Genomic DNA, 21,069 nt, shown 5'->3' with positions numbered 1-21,069 from the left:
AGTGTTCGACATAGTCTGAGTTGTGTGGGAGTGTTCGACATAGTCTGAGTTATGTGGGAGTGTTCGACATAGTCTGAGTTGTGCGGGAGTGTTCGACATAGTATGCTTCTGTGGGAGTGTTCGACATAGTCTGAGTTATGTGGGAGTGTTCGACTTGAGTTCTGTTTGAGTATTCGATATAGAGTTCTGGTGGAGTGTTCTATATAGAGTTATGTGGGAGTGTTCTACATAGAGTTATGTGAGAGTGTTCTATATAGAGTTATGTGGGAGTGTCCGATATAGAGTTATGTGGGAGTGTTCCATATAGAGTTATATGGGAGTGTTCTATATAGAGTTATGTGGGAATGTTCTATATAGAGTTATGTGGGAGTGTCCGATATAGAGTTATGTGGGAGTGTCCGACATAGTCTGAGTTCTGTGGGAATGTTCGACATACAGACATATAGTTATGTAAGAGTGTTTGACATACATATCTGTGGGAGTGTTTGATATAGAATTGTGTGGGAGTGTTCAACACAGAGCTCTGACTAGTGAGTTAACCTTAGAACACTTCTTTGTTGTACCAGATATCTTAGGTTATGTGTTCAACAGAAAAAAAAAAGTTGTGTCTGTGTCATTTGGCATCAACCAAACTCAAGACCCCTGATACGAACACGAAAGAGTCGTACTCTATCACGTGATTAAAACAGCCAAAGAGTCGTACTCTATCACGTGATTAAAACAACCAAAGAGTCGTACTCTATCACGTGATTAAAATAGCCAGAGTCGTACTCTATCACGTGATTAAAATAGCCAAAGAGTCGTACTCTATCACGTGATTAAAACAGCCCAAGGGATGTAAATATGTTAAGTCTGAATATGACTTTCAAACAGAAGGTACATATGGTCTCTTTTCTAAAGTCTAGTAAAGGTATCAAAACTCCATCTATACATAAATTAAGGTTTTAGATATATAAATAAAATTAGTTTCAAAATACAGACCGTCGTTATCAATATTTTTCTGAAATAACCTGAATGCTGACCTTATTAGCATGTGATGTTTTTCCAGCAATCCATACATCCGTGCATGACTAATTAACTACCATTTAGTGTTTTGCACATTATCTAGCATAATAAGTTTAGTCTGATACGTTCTCACGTCTACAGTCGATCAACTCGATTTGAAAACTTACACCATTGCGTTCTTAACGATCACATGGACGTTAATTTTCAAAATTTGATCGACTTAATAAACGTGTTTTGATATCCATGGTTCAGCTTAATGATGATAAATCAGAGATAGTTAGATAACCTACTCACTTAATGAAAGATGAATTTATCCTTTCATTTCACCTAATAAAGAAGTTGTACTTTCATTTTATCAGTACATCCAGTCAGGGGTCCGTGATTGCCAAAATCTCTATTTTGTATTGATTATAGGCGTTAGTAGATAGATCACTGTTTGTTATCTTCCCCTTTCATCAGATACAGAATTTCTACTTTCATTTCAACTGATACAAAAGTTGTACTTTCGGTTCAACTGATACAAATGTTGCATTTTCATTTCACATTATAAAAAATGTGTGGGTAAAAAACGGAGTCGAGTCGAGTGAAATACGTGGCCACTTAATTCCTATTTCACTCCACTCCGCCCCGCTTTATAACCAAAGCCAGAAGAAGTTTTATGTCTATTTTACATAGTACAGACGATCTATGTCTATTTTACATATTACAGACGATTTATGTCTATTTTACATAGTACAGACGATTTATGTCTATTTTACAGAGTACAGACGATTTATGTCTATTTTACAGAGTACAGACGATTTATATCTATTTTACAGAGTACAGACGATTTATGTCTATTTTACAGAGTACAGACGATTTATGTCTATTTTACAGAGTACAGACGCTTTATGTCTATTTTACAGAGTACAGACGATTTATGTCTATTTTACATAGTACAGCCGATTTATGTCTATTTTACAGAGTACAGCCGATTTATGTCTATTTTACAGAGTACAGACGTTGTATAACCTATAATAACACCTGATACATAAGTCGCACTTTCATTTCACATGATATAGAATACAGTTTACTTTCATTTCACATGATATAGAATACATTTTACTTTCATTTCACATGATATAGAATACAGTTTACTTTCATTTCACATGATATAGAATACATTTTACTTTCATTTCACATGATATAGAATACAGTTTACTTCCATTTCACTTAGAATACAGAAGTAGTACTTTCTTTATATTATCTGACAGTGGATACATACAGAGTATTACCGCATTGTACTAACGTTCAGATAAGCTATTCTAAGGACGGACACGCCGAGAGTATAGACTAAACATCTCATTATGTTGTATCTGTTACTTACGTTCAGATTGTCCAGTCTAAGGACGGACACACTGGGAGTAGATACTGTACTAAATATATCAGTATGTTGTATCTGCTACTTACGTTAAGATTGGCTATTCTAAGGACGGACACACTTTGAGCATATAATCATCTCGGTATATTGTATCTGCTACTTACGTTCAGATTGGCTATTCTAAGGACGGACACGCTGAGAGTAGACACTAAACTTTTCAGGATGTTGTATTTGAAAATTTCCAAGTTCCCATCAACAGCGGACTTGTAATCACCTGAAAATAATTAATGTGTAATAAATCATGTGTAAATCATTAATGTGTAATTAATGTGTAAATAATTAATGTGTAAATAAATAATGAATGTGAAAATAATTAATGTGTAAATAACTAATGTGTAAATTATTAATGTGTAAATGATTAATGTGTAAATAAATGTGTAATTAGAATCGGAATGTAAGACAAGGAAGGAGGAAATCACAAATACTTACAAGAGGAACATAGAAATAACTATTGTGTAATTAAATAAGGAGTATAAGACAAGGAAGAGAAAAGTCATTAATGCTTACAAGAGGAGGATAGAAAATGATTAATGTGTGTTTAGAATATGGGTGTAATACCTGGTACTATCAGTATGGTTTGCTGGGATTTTACCGTGACTTTATATTGTTAATATATCTAAATGATTTTGATTGTTGTGCTTCGATATCTAAGTGACTTAAACGTAACCCTTAAGCTGTGATATCTAAATGAATTGACAGTGACCATAATTTTTTGATGTCTAAAATATTTACAGTGCAAATTATGCTTTGATTTTTAAATGATTTTGATTTTAATGCTTCGATATATAAATGATTTTGACTGGTATGTTTTAATAGTCAAATTAAATTTAAAGTGATTGTCATGTTTTGAGATCTAAATTAAATGTATTGTGAGCGCTAGTTTTGATATCTGAATAATTTTACAGCGACAGTTATATTTTGGTTTACAATTACAATAATGTTCTAATGTCTAAACCGTTTCAATTCATTGTTAGTTTTAATACTGTATGGGAGTTATTTAACAGTAAATATTATATTTTGATGTCTAAATAATGTTACAGTGACTGTGAACTTTCGATATCTAAATAAATTTACAATGATTATGCTTTGATATCTAAAATATTTTGAGTTACTAGCATTTTTGATACAGTATGGAAGATGAAGATACCGAGAAGTGATCAATCTCATAACTCCTATAAGCATTACAACATAGAGAATTGGGAAAACACGGACATGGACCCCTGGACACACCAGAGGTGGTATCTGGTGTTTAGGAGCCCCTGTCGACCGGTCATACCCGCCAGGAGTTCGATACCTTGATCAGGTAAACGGAGTAATCCGTAGTCAAAATCAGTGTGCCAATAATCATTACAAATAATTGACTATGACTATTATATTTTGCGATCTAAATGATTTTGACGGTTGTGATCTCATAACTCAATAATTTTACAGCAACCATTGTTTTGATATCTAAATAGTTTTACAGTGATTTTCATGTTTTGATATCTAAATAGTTTTAGGCCAATTCAACTTAATTAGTAGATTATCATCAAGGGTCAACAAACAGTATACGGGGGGTGGGAGGATTTTATTTTTTTTTAATTTTGATTTTCTGAGAAAAATATTAATGACAAACGAGTTTTTCTCAATAGAAGTGCTCCATTTAATGCCAGATGAATATCATTATATGCTTATTTCACAGACGAATTCCAGGTTAAGCTTAATTTCTAACACAAAGAGATACAAAACTTCTTCAAGATTTACATGTACGCCCGTAAGAATGCAAGAAGCCATATTTTTCATGTGGATTTTCACGATGCTATACCAAAAATGTAAACAAGAAGTGTAAATACCTGAGTTGGACATGACATTTTTCTGGAAATCGCAAGTTTCGCAAACTAGAAAATATGGGGCGGGCCAATTTTTGAGGGGCGGGCGGGGATGATAATCTATCAATTAAGTTGAATTGACCTTACAGTGATTTTTGTGTTTTGATATCTAAATAGTTTTACAGTGATTTTCGTGTTTTTGATATCTAGATAATTTTTACTATGAATTTTTATTATCTAAATAATTTTCAGTGAAAGTAATATGTTCATATCTAAATAAATTTACAATAACTGTTGTGTTTAGATATCTATATTATTTTACGATGACCATTATGTTTCTCTGCGGTATTTAAATGATCCTATAGTGACTGTGTGTCACGCATTAAATATATAACATACATGTAAGTGGCTTTCCAGTGATAAAATCAAATATTGATGCCTCACAGTGATATCATCAACTGTTATTGGTTTACAGTGATTCTAAGTCATTGCTAGTTTACAGTAATTTTATAAGCTGCTGTTGGTTTACAGTATTATCAGTACTTTGATTATAAGCTGTTGTAATACCTAAGAAGCTCAGCTGGAACTTTCGTCTGTTCCGGTTGACGTAGCATTGACTGATGTCAAATTTCAAAACATCTGGCGTGTGGACGTCATAATTGAAGATATTGTATTCGTTATGATAGGCGTTCTAAATATAGTAACAAAGGTATTCTAAATATAGTAACAAAGGCATTCTAAATATAGTAACAATATAGTGTACTGATAGTTAATGAACAGCATAACTATAGCAACAGTATAATGTACTTATAAATAGTAAACAAGCTAATTATAGTAACAATATATTGTAGTGATAGACAGTAAACAAGTTAATTATAGTAACAATATATTGTAGTGATAGACAGTAAACAGGTTAATTATAGTAACAATATATTGAAGTGATAGACAGTAAACAGGTTAATTATAGTAACAATATATTGAAGTGATAGACAGTAAATAGGTTAATTATAGTAACATTATAGTGTATAGACAGTAAACAAGTTAATTATAGTAACAATATATTGTAGAGATAGACAGTAAACAAGTTAATTATAGTAACAATATCTTGTAGTGAGAGACAGTAAACAAGTTAATTATAGTAACAATATATTGTAGTGATAGTAAACAAACTAATAATAGTAACATTATAGTGTACAGATAGATACGTTCACTGGGATTTTCAGCACCTAACATTGTGTAGGTTGACTGGGATTTTCAGCACCTAACATTGTGTAGGTTGACTGTGAGATTTTCAGCACCTAACATTGTGTAGGTTGACTGTGGAATTTTCAGCACCTAACATTGTGTAGGTTGACTGTGTAATTTTCAGCACCTAACATTGTGTAGGTTGACTGTGGGATTTTCAGCACCTAACATTGTATAGGTTGACTGTGGGATTTTCAGCACCTAACATTGTGTAGGTTGACTGTGGGATTTTCAGCACCTAACATTGTGTAGGTTGACTGTGGAATTTTCAGCACCTAACATTTTTTGTAGGTTGACTGTGGGATTTTCAGCACCTAACATTGTGTAGGTTGACTGTGGGATTTCCAGCACCTAACATTGTGTAGGTTAACTGTGGGATTTTCAGCACCTAACATTGTGTAGGTTGTCTGTGGGATTTTTAGTCTATCACTGTACATGTATGTGAGTTAATTGTGATTTTCAGCTTCTCATTGTATGTAGGTTAATTGTCTGTCATTGAATGAAAGGTTACTGAGGGATTTTTGACCTCTAACTTTGTGTAAGTTTAATGTGTAATTTTCAGTATGTTACTGTATGTAAGTTAACTGTGGGTTTTCAGCCGGTCGTTGAATGTAGGCTAACTGTGATTTTCAGCCTGCCACTGAATGTAAGTTTGTGTGGGATTTTTAGCCCTTAACTTTGTGTAAGTTTACTGTGTGATTGACAGTCCTTCACTGAATGTAAGTTTACTGTGTGATTGACAGTCTGTCACTGTATGTAAGTTTACTGTGTGATTGACAGTCTGTCACTATGTGTGTTTACTGTGTGATTGACAGTCTGTCACTATGTAGGTTTACTGTGTGATTGACAATATGTCACTGTTTGTCAGTTTACTGTGTGATTGACAATCTGTCACCCTATGCAAGTTTACTGTGTGATTGACAGTCTGTCACTGTATGTAAGTTTATTGTGTGATTGACAGTCTGTCACTATGTGTGTTTACTGTGTGATTGACAGTCTGTCACTATGTAAGTTTATTGTGTGATTGACAGTATGTCACTGTATGTAAGTTTATGGTGTTATTGACAGTCTGTCACTATGTAGGTTTACTGTGTGATTGACAATCTGTCACTGTATGTAAGTTTACTGTGTGATTGACAGTCTGTCACTATGTAAGTTTACTGTGTGATTGACAGTCTGTCACTATGTAAGTTTACTGTGTGATTGACAGTCTGTCGCTATGTAGGTTTACTGTGTGATTGACAGTCTGTCACTATGTATGTTTACTGTGTGATTGACAGTCTGTCACTATGTACGTTTACTGTGTGATTGACTGTCTGTCACTGTATGTAAGTTTACTGTGTGATTGACAGTCTGTCACTATGTAGGTTTACTGTGTGATTGACAGTCTGTCACTATGTAAGTTTACCGTGTGATTGACAGTCTGTCACTATGTACGTTTACTGTGTGATTGACAGTCTGTCACTGTATGTAAGTTTATTGTGTGATTGACAGTTTGTCACTATGTAGGTTTACTGTGTGATTGACAGTCTGTCACTATGTAAGTTTACCGTGTTATTGACAGTCTGTCACTATGTAAGTTTACTGTGTAATTGACAGTCTGTCACTATGTAAGTTTACTGTGTGATTGACAGTCTGTCACTATGTAAGTTTATTGTGTGATTGACAGTCTGTCACTATGTAAGTTTGCCGTGTTATTGACAGTATGTCACTGTATTTAAGTTTACTGTGTGATTGACAGTCTGTCACTGTATGTAAGTTTACTGTGAGATTGACAGTCTGTCACTATGTGTGTTTACTGTGTGATTGACAGTCTGTCACTATGTAGGTTTATTGTGTGATTGACAGTCTGTCACTATGTAAGTTTACTGTGAGATTGACAGAGTGTCACTATGTAAGTTTACTGTGTGATTGACAGTCTGTCACTATGTAAGTTTACTGTGTGATTGACAGTCCTTCACTGAATGTAAGTTTACTGTGTGATTGACAGTCCTTCACTGAATGTAAGTTTACTGTGTGATTGACAGTCTGTCACTATGTAAGTTTACCGTTTGATTGACAATATGTCACTGTTTGTCAGTTTACTGTGTGATTGACAATCTGTCACCCTATGTAAGTTTACTGTTTGATTGACAATATGTCACTGTATGTAAGTTTATTGTGTGATTGACAGTATGTCACTATGTAGGTTTACTGTGTGATTGACAGTCTGTCACTATGTAAGTTTACCGTGTGATTGACAGTCTGTCACTATGTACGTTTACTGTGTGATTGACAGTCTGTCACTGTATGTAAGTTTATTGTGTGATTGACAGTCTGTCACTATGTAGGTTTACTGTGTGATTGACAGTCTGTCACTATGTAAGTTTACCGTGTTATTGACAGTCTGTCACTATGTAAGTTTACTGTGTGATTGACAGTCTGTCACTATGTAAGTTTACTGTGTGATTGACAGTCTGTCACTATGTAAGTTTATTGTGTGATTGACAGTCTGTCACTATGTAAGTTTGCCGTGTTATTGACAGTATGTCACTGTATTTAAGTTTACTGTGTGATTGACAGTCTGTCACTGTATGTAAGTTTACTGTGAGATTGACAGTCTGTCACTATGTGTGTTTACTGTGTGATTGACAGTCTGTCACTATGTAGGTTTATTGTGTGATTGACAGTCTGTCACTATGTAAGTTTACTGTGAGATTGACAGAGTGTCACTATGTAAGTTTACTGTGTGATTGACAATCTGTCACTATGTAAGTTTACTGTGTGATTGACAGTCCTTCACTGAATGTAAGTTTACTGTGTGATTGACAGTCCTTCACTGAATGTAAGTTTACTGTGTGATTGACAGTCTGTCACTATGTAAGTTTACCGTTTGATTGACAATATGTCACTGTTTGTCAGTTTACTGTGTGATTGACAATCTGTCACCCTATGTAAGTTTACTGTTTGATTGACAATATGTCACTGTATGTAAGTTTATTGTGTGATTGACAGTCTGTCACTATGTAGGTTTACTGTGTGATTGACAGTCTGTCACAATGTAAGTTTGCCGTGTTATTGACAGTCTGTTACTATGTAAGTTTACTGTGTGATTGACAGTCTGTCACTATGTAAGTTTACTGTGTTATTGACAGTCTGTCACTGTATGTAAGTTTACTGTGTTATTGACAGTCTGCCACTATGTAAGTTTACTGTGTTATTGACAATGTGTCACTGTATTTAAGTTTACTGTGTGATTGACAGCCTGCCACTGAATGTAAGTTTACTGTGTGATTGACAGTCTGTCAGTATGTAGGTCTACTGTGTGATTGACAGTATGTCACTGTATGTAAGTTTATTGTGTGATTGACAGTATGTCAGTGTATGTATGGTTACTATGTGATTGACAGTATGTCAGTGTATGTAAGTTTACTGTGTGATTGACAGTCTGTCACTATGTAAGTTTACTGTGTGATTGACAGTATGTCATTGTATGTATGGTTACTATGTGATTGACAGTCTGTCACTCTATGCATGTTTACTGTGTGATTGACAATCTGCCACTATGTAAGTTTACTGTGTGATTGACAGTCTGTCACTATGTAAGTTTACTGTGTGATTGACAATATGTCACTGTATGTAAGTTTACTGTGTGATTGACAGTCTGTCATGGTGTGTAAGTTTACTGTGTTATTGACAATATTTTACTGTATATAAGTTTACTGTGTGATTGACAGTATGTCACTGTATGTAAGTTTACTGTGTTATTGACAGTATTTTACTGTATGTAAGTTTACTGTGTGATTGACAATATGTCAGTGTATGTAAGTTTACTGTGTGATTGACAATATGTCAGTGTATGTAAGTTTACTGTGTGATTGACAGTATGTCAGTGTATGTATGGTAACTGTGTGATTGACAATCTGTCACTGTATGTAAGTTTACTGTGTTATTGACAGTCTGTCACTATGTAAGTTTACTGTGTGATTGACAGTCTGTCACTATGTAAGTTTACCGTTTGATTGAAAATATGTCACTGTTTGTCAGTTTACTGTGTGATTGACAATATGTCACCCTATGTAAGTTTAATGTGTGATTGACAATCTGTCACTGTATATACGTTTACTGTGTGATTGATAATCTGTCACTGTGTGTAGGTTTACTGTGTGATTGACAATTTGTCACTGTATGTAAGTTTACTGAGTGATTGACAATTTGTCACTGTATGTAAGTTTACTGTGTTATTGACAATTTGTCACTGTATGTAAGTTTACTGTGTTATTGACAGTCTGTCACTATGTAAGTTTACTGTGAGATTGACAGAGTGTCACTATGTAAGTTTACTGTGTGATTGACAGTCTGTCACTATGTAAGTTTACTGTGTGATTGACAGTCCTTCACTGAATGTAAGTTTACTGTGTGATTGACAGTCCTTCACTGAATGTAAGTTTACTGTGTGATTGACAGTCTGTCACTATGTAAGTTTACCGTTTGATTGACAATATGTCACTGTTTGTCAGTTTACTGTGTGATTGACAATCTGTCACCCTATGTAAGTTTACTGTGTGATTGACAATTTGTCACTGTATGTAAGTTTACTGAGTGATTGACAATTTGCCACTGTATGTAAGTTTACTGAGTGATTGACAATTTGTCACTGTATGTAAGTTTACTGTGTTATTGACAGTCTGTCACTATGTAAGTTTACTGTGAGATTGACAGAGTGTCACTATGTAAGTTTACTGTGTGATTGACAGTATGTCACTATGTAAGTTTACTGTGTGATTGACAGTCCTTCACTGAATGTAAGTTTACTGTGTGATTGACAGTCCTTCACTGAATGTAAGTTTACTGTGTGATTGACACTCTGTCACTGTATGTAAGTTTACTCTGTGATTGACAGCCTGTCACTATGTAAGTTTACTGTGTGATTCACAGTGCCTTACCGCTGGGGCGTCAATAACGAGCTGAACTGGGGTACCGCCCTGTGCTGCTCCTGTGTTGACTTCCACCCACTGATTCTGGAAAACGTAAACAAATATTTATTTTGCGACTATTCATTTTATTGACCCAACGAAGATACCAAACCAATATGCGCAAAGCCTCGTGATTTGTTTCTGATCTTTTTCATTTGCTTCATTGATGCTACCATGTTCTGATTTCATGTTTTTTCTCACAATTTGTGACGTTATAGATATAACTTACGAGGCGATGCTTCCACGATACATGTCTTATACAAAATAAGTAGTTTTGTGTAAGACCAGCACACATAGTCACAGTTGTAGTGAAATAAAGGTGATTCAGAGAATCGGGACAAGGGAATTAAGATATTGCCATGACTCATTGTTGTATTAAAAAAAAACACGTAAACCACGTACAGTAGCGAAGTACCACTGCCAGATGGAACTGATTCCCGGTGTCGGCCAGTTTGCTCTCACTCCCACCCAACTATCACAGTCAATGTTGCGGACAGTTTTCTGTGGGTGAAAAAAATCAATAAGTACTATACATGCAATGCACTTCCTTACAAACATGTATGATCTAGGAATTAGTGGTAAAATCAAATCATGTCATTAGATATATCAATGTTTTGGGCAGATTTTGTGGAGCATCCATTCTACACGATACACTCGATACCATGCATTTTTTTTTTCTTCAAAAATATTTGACATCTCTCATTTTATATGAATTCAATGTAACACTGAGTAATTTTGTGATCTGAAAATTTGCACTCTGGCGTTCTCCGTAGTCATCCTATGGCGCGAAAAACAGCTAGTCACTGTACATGTATAAGATATACAGAATGCTGATCAATGCACAATTAAATCATAAGGGGAAATTTCGTCTCATGATGATTAATTTTGTCATTATCAGAAATAATCAAATTCAAAAGTGTCAATTCAGAACTGGTATTACTGTGATAGAGTCAGATGACAGTGCAGCTATAATGGGGGTATAATTCTTAAATACAATGGAATAGTTCTACTGAAAAGCAGCGCCTCCACGGGAAGACTGATACCGCCCGGTGGAGCATCACAAAATTCCGGTGATGGGTGTTACCTACCACGCCCTCGTAAGTGTAGTTGATGACGTCAAAGTAGAAGAATTCCTTGGCATTTCTCATTCTGAGGTGATTCTTATCGACAAACCGTGTATCGAACGTCTGCTGTATGGGCTGGGCAGTACAGTTTCCGTACATTGTGTCAATTATGTAAGCTACACCTGAAAAAGAAGACACACAACAGATGAACTGAAAATCCAAATAGTTTGTTCTTTGAGTGATGACATCTGAAAAGTGCTTGCATAGTGAGTCTTTATGATGTTACACTCGTGTGGTACATCACAGAACCTTTTCATGTTCTCCTAAAATTTTCGGGGAAGTATATAGTTACCATTGTGTCCATTCATCCGTCCGTCAGACCTCATTCATATATCTCCCAAACCTTTCATCACAAATTGATATAATCAATCACAAATGTTCCCTGAGACAAGGATTCATGGAACAAGGTCATTCATGGTCATTTTGGAAAGGAAAAGGTCACTCAGAACCTATAAAATTTCCTTATTTCAATAGTTGTTATTATAAAACTTCCTGTCTCCTAATACTTTCATCAGAAATTGATTGTAATTGATTACAGATATTCCTTGAGATATGGACTTTTGGACCATTTTGAAAAGGTCAGGATCATTCAGAACATATATCTTACAGGTAAAAGTTTTTATTTCAACAGTTTTTGAACAGGCAACGATCATATCTCACACAAAAAAAGGAAATAAGGAAATAGCTTTCAACTTATACATGCATGCTGGTTTTAACCTGTATTGAAGTCGTGAATCTCTCTCAGATCACTGGTGCCAAATGGACTGTTGTCTGACGGTAGGGGGCGGTAGTAGTACATCACCAGCTTCTCCATAAACGAATAGTACTCCTGTATATAAAATGATAGAGTAGACCAAAAACAGTACTTTTGGACATCAATATCAGTTTAAATCAACACTTTGTGCACGTTGCATACAGGAAATAGGAAATGGCTCCCTGTAGTGTATTTCTAATAAATTATAACAATTTCTCAGCGAAATTCGGTTTGATTCACGCGATGCCATTTCTAATAATTTTACCCACTTTCATAAATCGGTACACCGCAACGTTAGGCTTTGGTATTGCTACGGTGTCATGTCAACACCTATACAACAACTGATTGGTGAATTCTGGTGTGATGTCAACACCTATACAACAACTGATTGGTGAATTCTGGTGTGATGTCAACACCTATACAACAACTGATTGGTGAATTCTGGTGTGATGTTAACACCTTTACAACAACTGATTGGTGAATTCTGGTGTGATGTCAACACCTATTCAACAACTGATTGGTGAATTATGGTGTGAAGTTAACACCTATACAACAAATGATTGGTGAATTCTGATACATGTATCATAAAACAGAAGATGTTTAGGACGTACTGTACAACCAGTTGTTTGATATGTCTTTAAAGTACCAAATTTCACCTCCTTAAGATATACATTCGCATCATTGAAAGGGATAGGGTAAATTATAGACAAGACAAGACGAAGAGAAGGGAATAATAAGATGTTAAGGCAAACAAGATGAAGAGAAGGGTGTGATGAGGTATTATGGGGCACAACAAGAGGAAACGAATGTGTGTGATGAGGTATTATGGGGCACAACAAGAGGAAACGAATGTGTGTGATGAGGTATTATGGGGCACAACAAGAGGAAACGAATGTGTGTGATGAGGTATTATGGGGCACAACAAGAGGAAACGAATGTGTGTGATGAGGTATTATGGGGCACAACAAGAGGAAACGAATGTGTGTGATGAGGTATTATGGGGCACAACAAGAGGAAACGAATGTGTGTGATGAGGTATTATGGGGCACAACAAGAGGAAACGAATGAGTGTGATGAGGTATTATGGGGCAAAACAAGAAGAAGAGAATTGTGTAAGGAAGTACTAAAGGGCAAAGCAAGGAGAAAAGGTGGAATAAGATATTATAGGGCAAAATAAGAGGGAGAGAATGAGTGTAATGAGGTACTATAGTGTGAAACACGAGTAAGATAGGGGTGTAATGAGGTATTATAGGGCAAATCAAGAGGACAAGAAAGGTGTAATCAGGTATTATGGGGCAAAACAAGAGGACAAGAAGGGTGTAATGAGGTATTATAGGGCAAATCAATAGGACAAGAAGGGTGTAATCAGGTATTATAGGGCAAAACAAGAGGACAAGAAGGGTGTAATGAGGTATTATAGGGCAAATCAAGAGGACAAGAAGGGTGTAATCAGGTATTATAGAGCAAAACAAGAGGAAAAGAATGAGCATAATGAGGTATCAAAGGGCGAAACAAGAGGAAAAGGATGGTGTAATAAGGTATTATAGAGCGAAACACCAGAAAGAGAAAGCTGTAATGAGGTATTATAGAGCGAAACACCAGAAGGTGTAATAAGGTATTATAGAGCGAAACACCAGAAGGTGTAATAAGGTATTATAGACCGCAACACCAGAAAGAGAAAAGTGTAATAAGGTATTATAGAGCAAAACACCAGAAAGAGAAAGGTGTAATAAGGTATTATAGAGCGAAACACCAGAAATAGAAAGGTGTAATAAGGTATTATAGAGCGAAACACAAGACAAAGAAGGGTGTAATGAGGTATTAAAGGGCGAGACGCGAGGAAGAAAAGGGGTGTAATCAGATAAGCAAAGGTTAAAGAGGAGAGAGGAGGTGCAATAAGGTTATGAAAAATATGAAGGGTATGTAACTGATGGCGAAAAAGGAATGAGGAAAAACGCATCCGTCTAGCATTGGACACTTTATTTTTTATTTTTTTTTATTATTGTTTTTTTTTTTTTTCATGCAAATGTCATAAAAGGAATTATTATATTTCACGTAAATAATTATTGTGAAAAAGTGAAGAGGAATGAAACATCATTAGATCAGTAACGAGGAATGAATCATCAGATCAGTAAAGAGGAATGAAGCATAAGAAATGGGTATAATATTATTATATTTAGTGATGCTATCGTTAAGGCGAGCTCAGCGATATAACCTACCACTGGGTCAAATGCTGTCTGGCGTGTTTTTACTGATTGTTAGGTCATTCTTGGCACACTGATTTTGACTACGAATTACTCCGTTTGCCTGATCAAGACATAGGGCTCGCGGCGGGTGTGACTAGCTACAATAATGTAGCCCCCTCCGATTTTTGTTTCGGGGGCGGGGGGCTACAACTCCTTGTGCAGATGCGGGGGTGATTCACTTCTGCAATATTTTCGATCAGTCGACTTCCTTAACGTAAATGAAATGATATTCTATGTTTCTTAGTCAATATATGAATTTACAATCTGCAACTTACGATTTGTGGACAAGTACGGAGGAGAAAGCTATTTCGTCGGCATTAAAAAGGTTTAAATTTAATATCAAGTTTAAAAGAAGATCCCAAGGTGTAACTTCTCTGCAAACATATTATTTTCCTTTCTCTGTTGGAATGGCTCGAGTTACTACATTTTCGCATCAATGTTTAGGTTTTTCAGTACGAGATCTCGCGATAGCAAGCATGGCGGAGCAGACGACGGTTTTGCCAATCGGATCACGTGCTCGTCTTTTTCCGTAACCGGTAAGAAGACACGGACGTGGATCGGCGCAAGAATTGCATCAAATCGATGCATTTCTTCGCCGGAAGCGCGCCTGTGGATGAGTAGTTAAAAGGCCAGAACTGAATCCCTTTATAATGTGTTATTTATATTTTCGCCACAGATTAGTTTTGGTATCATTAACGTTTTATTCACTTTAATACGTTTTATTCACTCGATATGTAAGTGGAAAATTATAGTGGTAGAATACTTTAGATATGTATGATATCTTAGTTTCATTTGAAAGCTCGCGTTTCATATTGTAACGTACGACTGTGAGGTCATAGTTGCATTTGTGTAAACATGGCAACAGACTGATGGCGTCGATCCACATACGAGGTTCATTTGCGGTTACGGAAATAGCCGAGTAGTTACGATTGGGTTTTTGCATGCTGTACATGATATTTGATGAAAAACACCTTTATTAGACATACCCGAGCACAAAGTTTGTACTATTTTTGGTGTAAACAACATTTGGGACTAAGACACGGAGCTTATTATCGGTTATTCAAAAAATTATTTGCACCATTACGGAGATCCTATGGAATTAAAGTCCTATCCCGAAAACGTCAGAATAAAAAAAATCGGATAGGGCTACAGTATTGCAGCTAGGAGTGACTGGTCGACATGGTATACTTACTCCTCCTAGGCACCTGATCCCACCTTTGGCATATGCAACGGTCCGTGTTTGCTCTACTCCTTATTTCGTAATCCTTATAGGAGTCATTAGACTGATCACTGTTCGTTATCTTCACCTTTCTATTGAGCTACATATATATAATGATTTTTCCCTCGCAATTTCTGTTGTATTTCTGCAGCCCTGCGTTGTTTAGGTATGATAAATCATTTATTGCATGATAATGAATGAGATATGCAGATCCATTCACCCATGAAAAATCACATTTCCGTTAGGCGTCTTGGGATGTGATTTTTCTTGGGTAATAAATTTCGATATCTCCCTCACTAACATGCAATAAATGCATGATATTGCACGCATACCTTCATAAAAGATACTAATTTCCTCGTCTTGTCCACATATTCAGACATAAAGCTGAAAGCCGGTGGCATTGTGGGAAGATTCTTCACATTTTTTCTTCCGGGACACTGAAGGCCCGCAGGGGTCTGGAAATAGTTAAGGATGATTTAACAATGATAAACAGCCGTCTCAAAATGTGTCGCAGAATTCAGAAAGACATGGTATATGCATTCATCAAAATTTACAAAAACGAATATAAACAAAACGCTAGTATCCATCAATACGCAAACATATATAACAGAAAGCACCTCTATACTTATTCAAAAACCAATATATCGCGAAGACGGTCAACGAGAGAATGATATACATCAAAACGAAACAAGAAATTAAAACTAATGAGACTCAAAGAAAACAGTTTTCATAAAACGCAAAAAATACAGCATGGGTCATTAACACGTAACAAAACAATTGCCCTGGTTTCATCAAAACTAAGAAGAAAAAATGTGCATGTATATCTCTATCGTCACAAACTATAATTAAGAATTTTATCACTGCACTTTTTTTTTCAGGAATTAGGCATTCAGAAAATGTTATCTCGAAAATGTGATGAATTTGTCACTCAAAATTCTAACTTTAATCAGTCACTGGGATTTTTATATACATGTAACGAATCGTTCAAAGTTTTACCTCAAAAACCTGTGGATTGTCTACTGTTTGTCTGTAATGAAACATTTCGTACCAGTGGTCAAACAGTCGGCGCGTGCCATCCGGATCGTATATGGAGCCCGTGACGCGTGCTCCTACAGGAACCACGACCCCTAAAGCTGTGTCCCACTCAGGATTGGCCGCTGAAGACATAAATAAAGTATTGAATCTTTCCGCACTTGTCATCTTCCTCATTTTGTGTGCAACTGGACTACCCTTTATGGAATTATGGGATTGATATCCCTACATTCCTAGCCTTGCACAACGCAAAAGCTATGCAGAGGCTAGCAGGTCAGGTACTTACCAGCAGTCAATAAGCCCGAGAAATCTAGCAGCCAGTGACGAAAATCATCAAAGTACTGAGAATGCCGAAAAAGAGTGTTCCAAATCAGTAAATTTAAAGATTTGAAAGAAATCAAAAATTTATATCATATGGGTCCTCGGACCAGAAACTCTGGAGTCAAGATTTACATGCATATGGTAAAGGACTGACTATCATCAATGTGATTTGCACGGTTTGTCTGCTAAATGTCTCAGAGTAGAAATGATCATATTTTGGACCCATATATCCGCACCCAAGGCTACAAAATCATTGAATTGAGTTCCTCTTCAGCCAATTATTAGCTATGCTAATTTTGATAGACCCTAAAGCAATACAAGGAATACAAGATTTAAATGACGCTAAATAAATTGAAAAATAAAAGAATTAATAGAATAACAAATTTGTGTGAATGAATACATACACTCTCATTGAATCAGAGTGGATCTGAAGCAGTAAATCTGTCAAATCAGCTGAAAATATCGATTCGTGAATTATAATCTTCCGGAAAGTAATTCCTATTCGTAATCTCCGATGTTCATTGTTTCACATCAGCAAAGTAAATTCACTCCTTTACTTGTAGGTCCCGCCCACTGACCTGTAAATCCCACCTAGTGACCTGTTAATCCAGCCTTAACTTGCAAACCCCGCCTAATGACCTTTAAACCCCGCCTAGTGACATGTAAGCTACCCCTAATGACCTGTAAACTCCGCGTAGTGACTTTTTAGATCCGCCTACTCACCCGAGAAGTACCATTTAACCGTCATTGTGGCATCCATGCTTGCCCAGTACTGACAGCTCTGCCACACGTCGACCGCTATTCCACGTATGTTACTTAAGCCCATGTACACCTCGTTGATTCCTGTGCCTGTCATTCGGAGCGACTGCGCAGCTGAGAAAATCTTCCCGCCATTAGCCTGATTGTATCCCATCAGGAAGCGCTGGCTGGACGTACTAAGCTGTTGCACTGCACAACCTGAAGCAAGAATACTGTATTCTTAAGTGATGTAAAATAGAGAATATTTAAACTGAGATGAAACTTGTGTAATAAATGATTCCCCGTGTGTGTAACAAGTGTCAATACACCGTAGATTAATGTTTATCAACAGGTCACAGATATTAACACCTCAGCTGAGGGTCGCTAGGATACGGAACATAACTAAGAGTGCAAGTACGCACGTGTTTCGAAATCAATCGTGAGAAAATATATATGTACCAGTGAAAATTCAACTGAAATAAGTGTGGTAACTAAAACATAAAAATATAAATTCTTCAACTTCCGGATTTTTATATGTCCCATCGATTGGTGTTAATGTTTGAAAACGTTATCATTTTCACAATGATGCGGTTTGGGAAAAAAGCATGTAAACCGCTCACCGAACAACAGACAAACACAAAAAGCATGTAAACCGCTCACCGAACAACAGACAAACAGAAAAACATGTAAACCGCTCACCAAACAACAGACAAACACAAAAACATGTAAACCGCTCACCGAACAACAGACAAATACAAAAATGCAAGGATTCTAAATCTGACACAGTATATTCCAATGGTCCCATTTATCGTTACATTTCATCAGTACAGGCGAGCTTTAGAATTTCAATTAGTTGTTCCCTATATTTGTATTTGAGATGAAAAATCGTTATATTAGAGTAAGATTCGGAGTTTTTATATCTGGAACATTAAAGTTCACACCTCGAAATGTTAAAAATTTACCTTCACCCCTTAGGTTCCTATCAGGGCTTCGTCCTGGACCCATAGAGGGTCCCAAAGTAGCCCCAATCCCCTACCTTAATTTGCGTGTAAATTCATTATATACCCTAGTCACGCTGCTGATGAAGGAAGACCTAAAGACTGAGGCGGAGAAAATCGAGTCTTACGCATACATATATTGGATTTTCGATGTGGAAAGAAAAACATACAGTGGAACCTGTTTAATCCGGCATACACTGAGAGGCATTTTGTCGGAATACACAGTGTGTCGTAATAAACAGTGTAAAATCAATGATATTGAATTAAAAATGAAAATAAAGGTCGGAATACCCATTGAGACGAATGGGGATTGCACATGTGTGACACCATGATCTTAAAGACCCTCCTTATTAAGCTCCCAATGAAATGTCTCGTTGACCTGCAAACATGACCCTCAAAATTAAGCGTTTCTCAACTTCCTGCTAGTTTTATCATCCAATGCTCGATACAATGCTGCATTAGGAATAGTTTTGCATGCAGACACGAGGTAAAAATCAAATGTGCCACTTTACTCGCGATCACTAGATAAATCGTACGTATACTTAGGTATGTAGAATTACGTAAATATTAGCTTGATATCAACTGATCATGTTGAGATTTAGGTTCCATAATGCGTGGATCTCAATGAAGGTTATGTCGGGCGCTCGTATTAATACCCCTCTCCCTATTTTTATATGTATTTTCGGGTATTTGTAGCTAATAAAGGTTGGACGCTCTGGAAAATCCCACTCCCCTCGGAAAAAATCACCCCCTGGGAAATAAAATTTTGCATAAATACATACATATGTTGTAGCTCTCGCACTAAGGATACACGCAACACTGTTATAATCTTATGCACCAACACATCAATATTTGAAATCAAGTATCGATGCTGCAATTGGTTTTGTCTACGATAATTAAAGTTTTCTATTTTAAAAAGGTGATGTCTTCTATGCAAAGACAAACCAAAAATATTAATGATAAAAAACTAAAAACAGTCTATGACGTAACGGTACCATTTGCTTTCGCTACATTACTCCTCCTACACACTATTTGAAATGAACTCACTTCCTCCTGTTAAATAATATTATTATTTTATTCATTTATAAAGCGCAAAATTACATATAGTTCCTATGCGTTGTACAATGTTTGTGCTAATAATCATTGATAATATACTAATAAAAGACCTGCAAGAGCTATAAAGGAAATGATAAAACAATAGAAAGAATTAAAATAAACCATGGCAGTAAAATGACGAAGTGGTTGCCTTTGACTTGACAAGATACAAATGGCATACAAATATTCGTATTCTGGATCAAAATTCAGTTTGCAGGAGCTTGCACATGGAATCCTTGATATTACACTGAATTTTACATTCTTAGGCCATATTCACGCTTGAACAAGAGTGTTTTTAGGTTCTTGCGGAATGCTCCATGTGCTTCAAGCTCTCGAAGTTCCAGTGGCAGTTTATTCCACAATTGTGCACCTAGTGTTTTTATGGCTCTTGTATCGTAAATAATAGTTGAATTGAAATCAAACATTTCTGTTACACAATAGTTGAATTCAACTCGCCCTTCTTGTTACACAATAGTTGAATTCAACTCACACCAACCTTTTACATAATATGGGCCGTTCCTAGCGAAAAGAGCCCTTAAGTATATTAGTGTGAAAGTGTGAACTATAGTGAACAACCCTCAAAATATTAGCGATGTTGATTGTCGTTAAAATATTAAAGTCAATCAAAGATCACAACCAACTCGTCATTGGTAACCCTGGCCCTTTTCTTTACAAGTATGCAAAAAATGATGTCAATTTTTTCATTATGACGGTTTTTTGTTGTTTTTTTTTTTTTTTTTTTTTTTTGGAAAAAAACATTGTTGGATAAGATAAGGGTCTTTCTTGGTAGGAACGGCTCATATCTGAATTGAACTCACACCTTCCTGTTACAAAACAGTTCAATTGAACTCACCCAACTATTACACAACAGTTGAATTCAACTCACCACTTCCTGGTACGTATGCGATGAACTCATTGGTATTATAGTTGTACCATGCATCGAGTTGAACACCCTGATCGAGTTGTCGTACACGCCCCACACTCAACGCCTCATCAAACCACTCGTGAATATCGGTGGTCTCGTTTTTGTTCATGATTACACATTGAATGTGAGCAGAAAAAGTGTTCGTTATGTTTGGACGGGGCCTGTTAGGCACTGCAAAAAAAAG

The 21,069-nt window shown here is 36.1% G+C and overlaps 1 protein-coding gene across 1 annotated transcript in view; it reads right to left on the bottom strand.

The window, feature by feature from the left end:
- Nucleotides 1-21,069, bottom strand: part of LOC125662497 (uncharacterized) — a 29,709-nt gene that overhangs the window by 5,887 nt on the left and 2,753 nt on the right. The window contains exons 3-12 of the mRNA XM_048894736.2: nucleotides 20,847-21,056; nucleotides 17,853-18,086; nucleotides 16,773-16,933; nucleotides 16,109-16,231; nucleotides 12,275-12,386; nucleotides 11,522-11,679; nucleotides 10,836-10,934; nucleotides 10,404-10,478; nucleotides 4,801-4,924; nucleotides 2,530-2,639 (exon numbers count right to left, since the gene is read on the bottom strand). Of these exons, the coding sequence (XP_048750693.1) occupies nucleotides 2,530-2,639; nucleotides 4,801-4,924; nucleotides 10,404-10,478; nucleotides 10,836-10,934; nucleotides 11,522-11,679; nucleotides 12,275-12,386; nucleotides 16,109-16,231; nucleotides 16,773-16,933; nucleotides 17,853-18,086; nucleotides 20,847-21,056 (1,406 nt within the window). The remainder of the gene's footprint in view (nucleotides 1-2,529; nucleotides 2,640-4,800; nucleotides 4,925-10,403; nucleotides 10,479-10,835; nucleotides 10,935-11,521; nucleotides 11,680-12,274; nucleotides 12,387-16,108; nucleotides 16,232-16,772; nucleotides 16,934-17,852; nucleotides 18,087-20,846; nucleotides 21,057-21,069) is intronic.

This window comes from Ostrea edulis, chromosome 8, assembly GCF_947568905.1.
Source record: "Ostrea edulis chromosome 8, xbOstEdul1.1, whole genome shotgun sequence".
In the NCBI taxonomy this organism is placed as follows: domain Eukaryota; kingdom Metazoa; phylum Mollusca; class Bivalvia; order Ostreida; family Ostreidae; genus Ostrea; species Ostrea edulis.
Note: the sequence above shows the minus strand (reverse complement) of the source record. Positions and strands in the feature narration are given on the sequence as shown.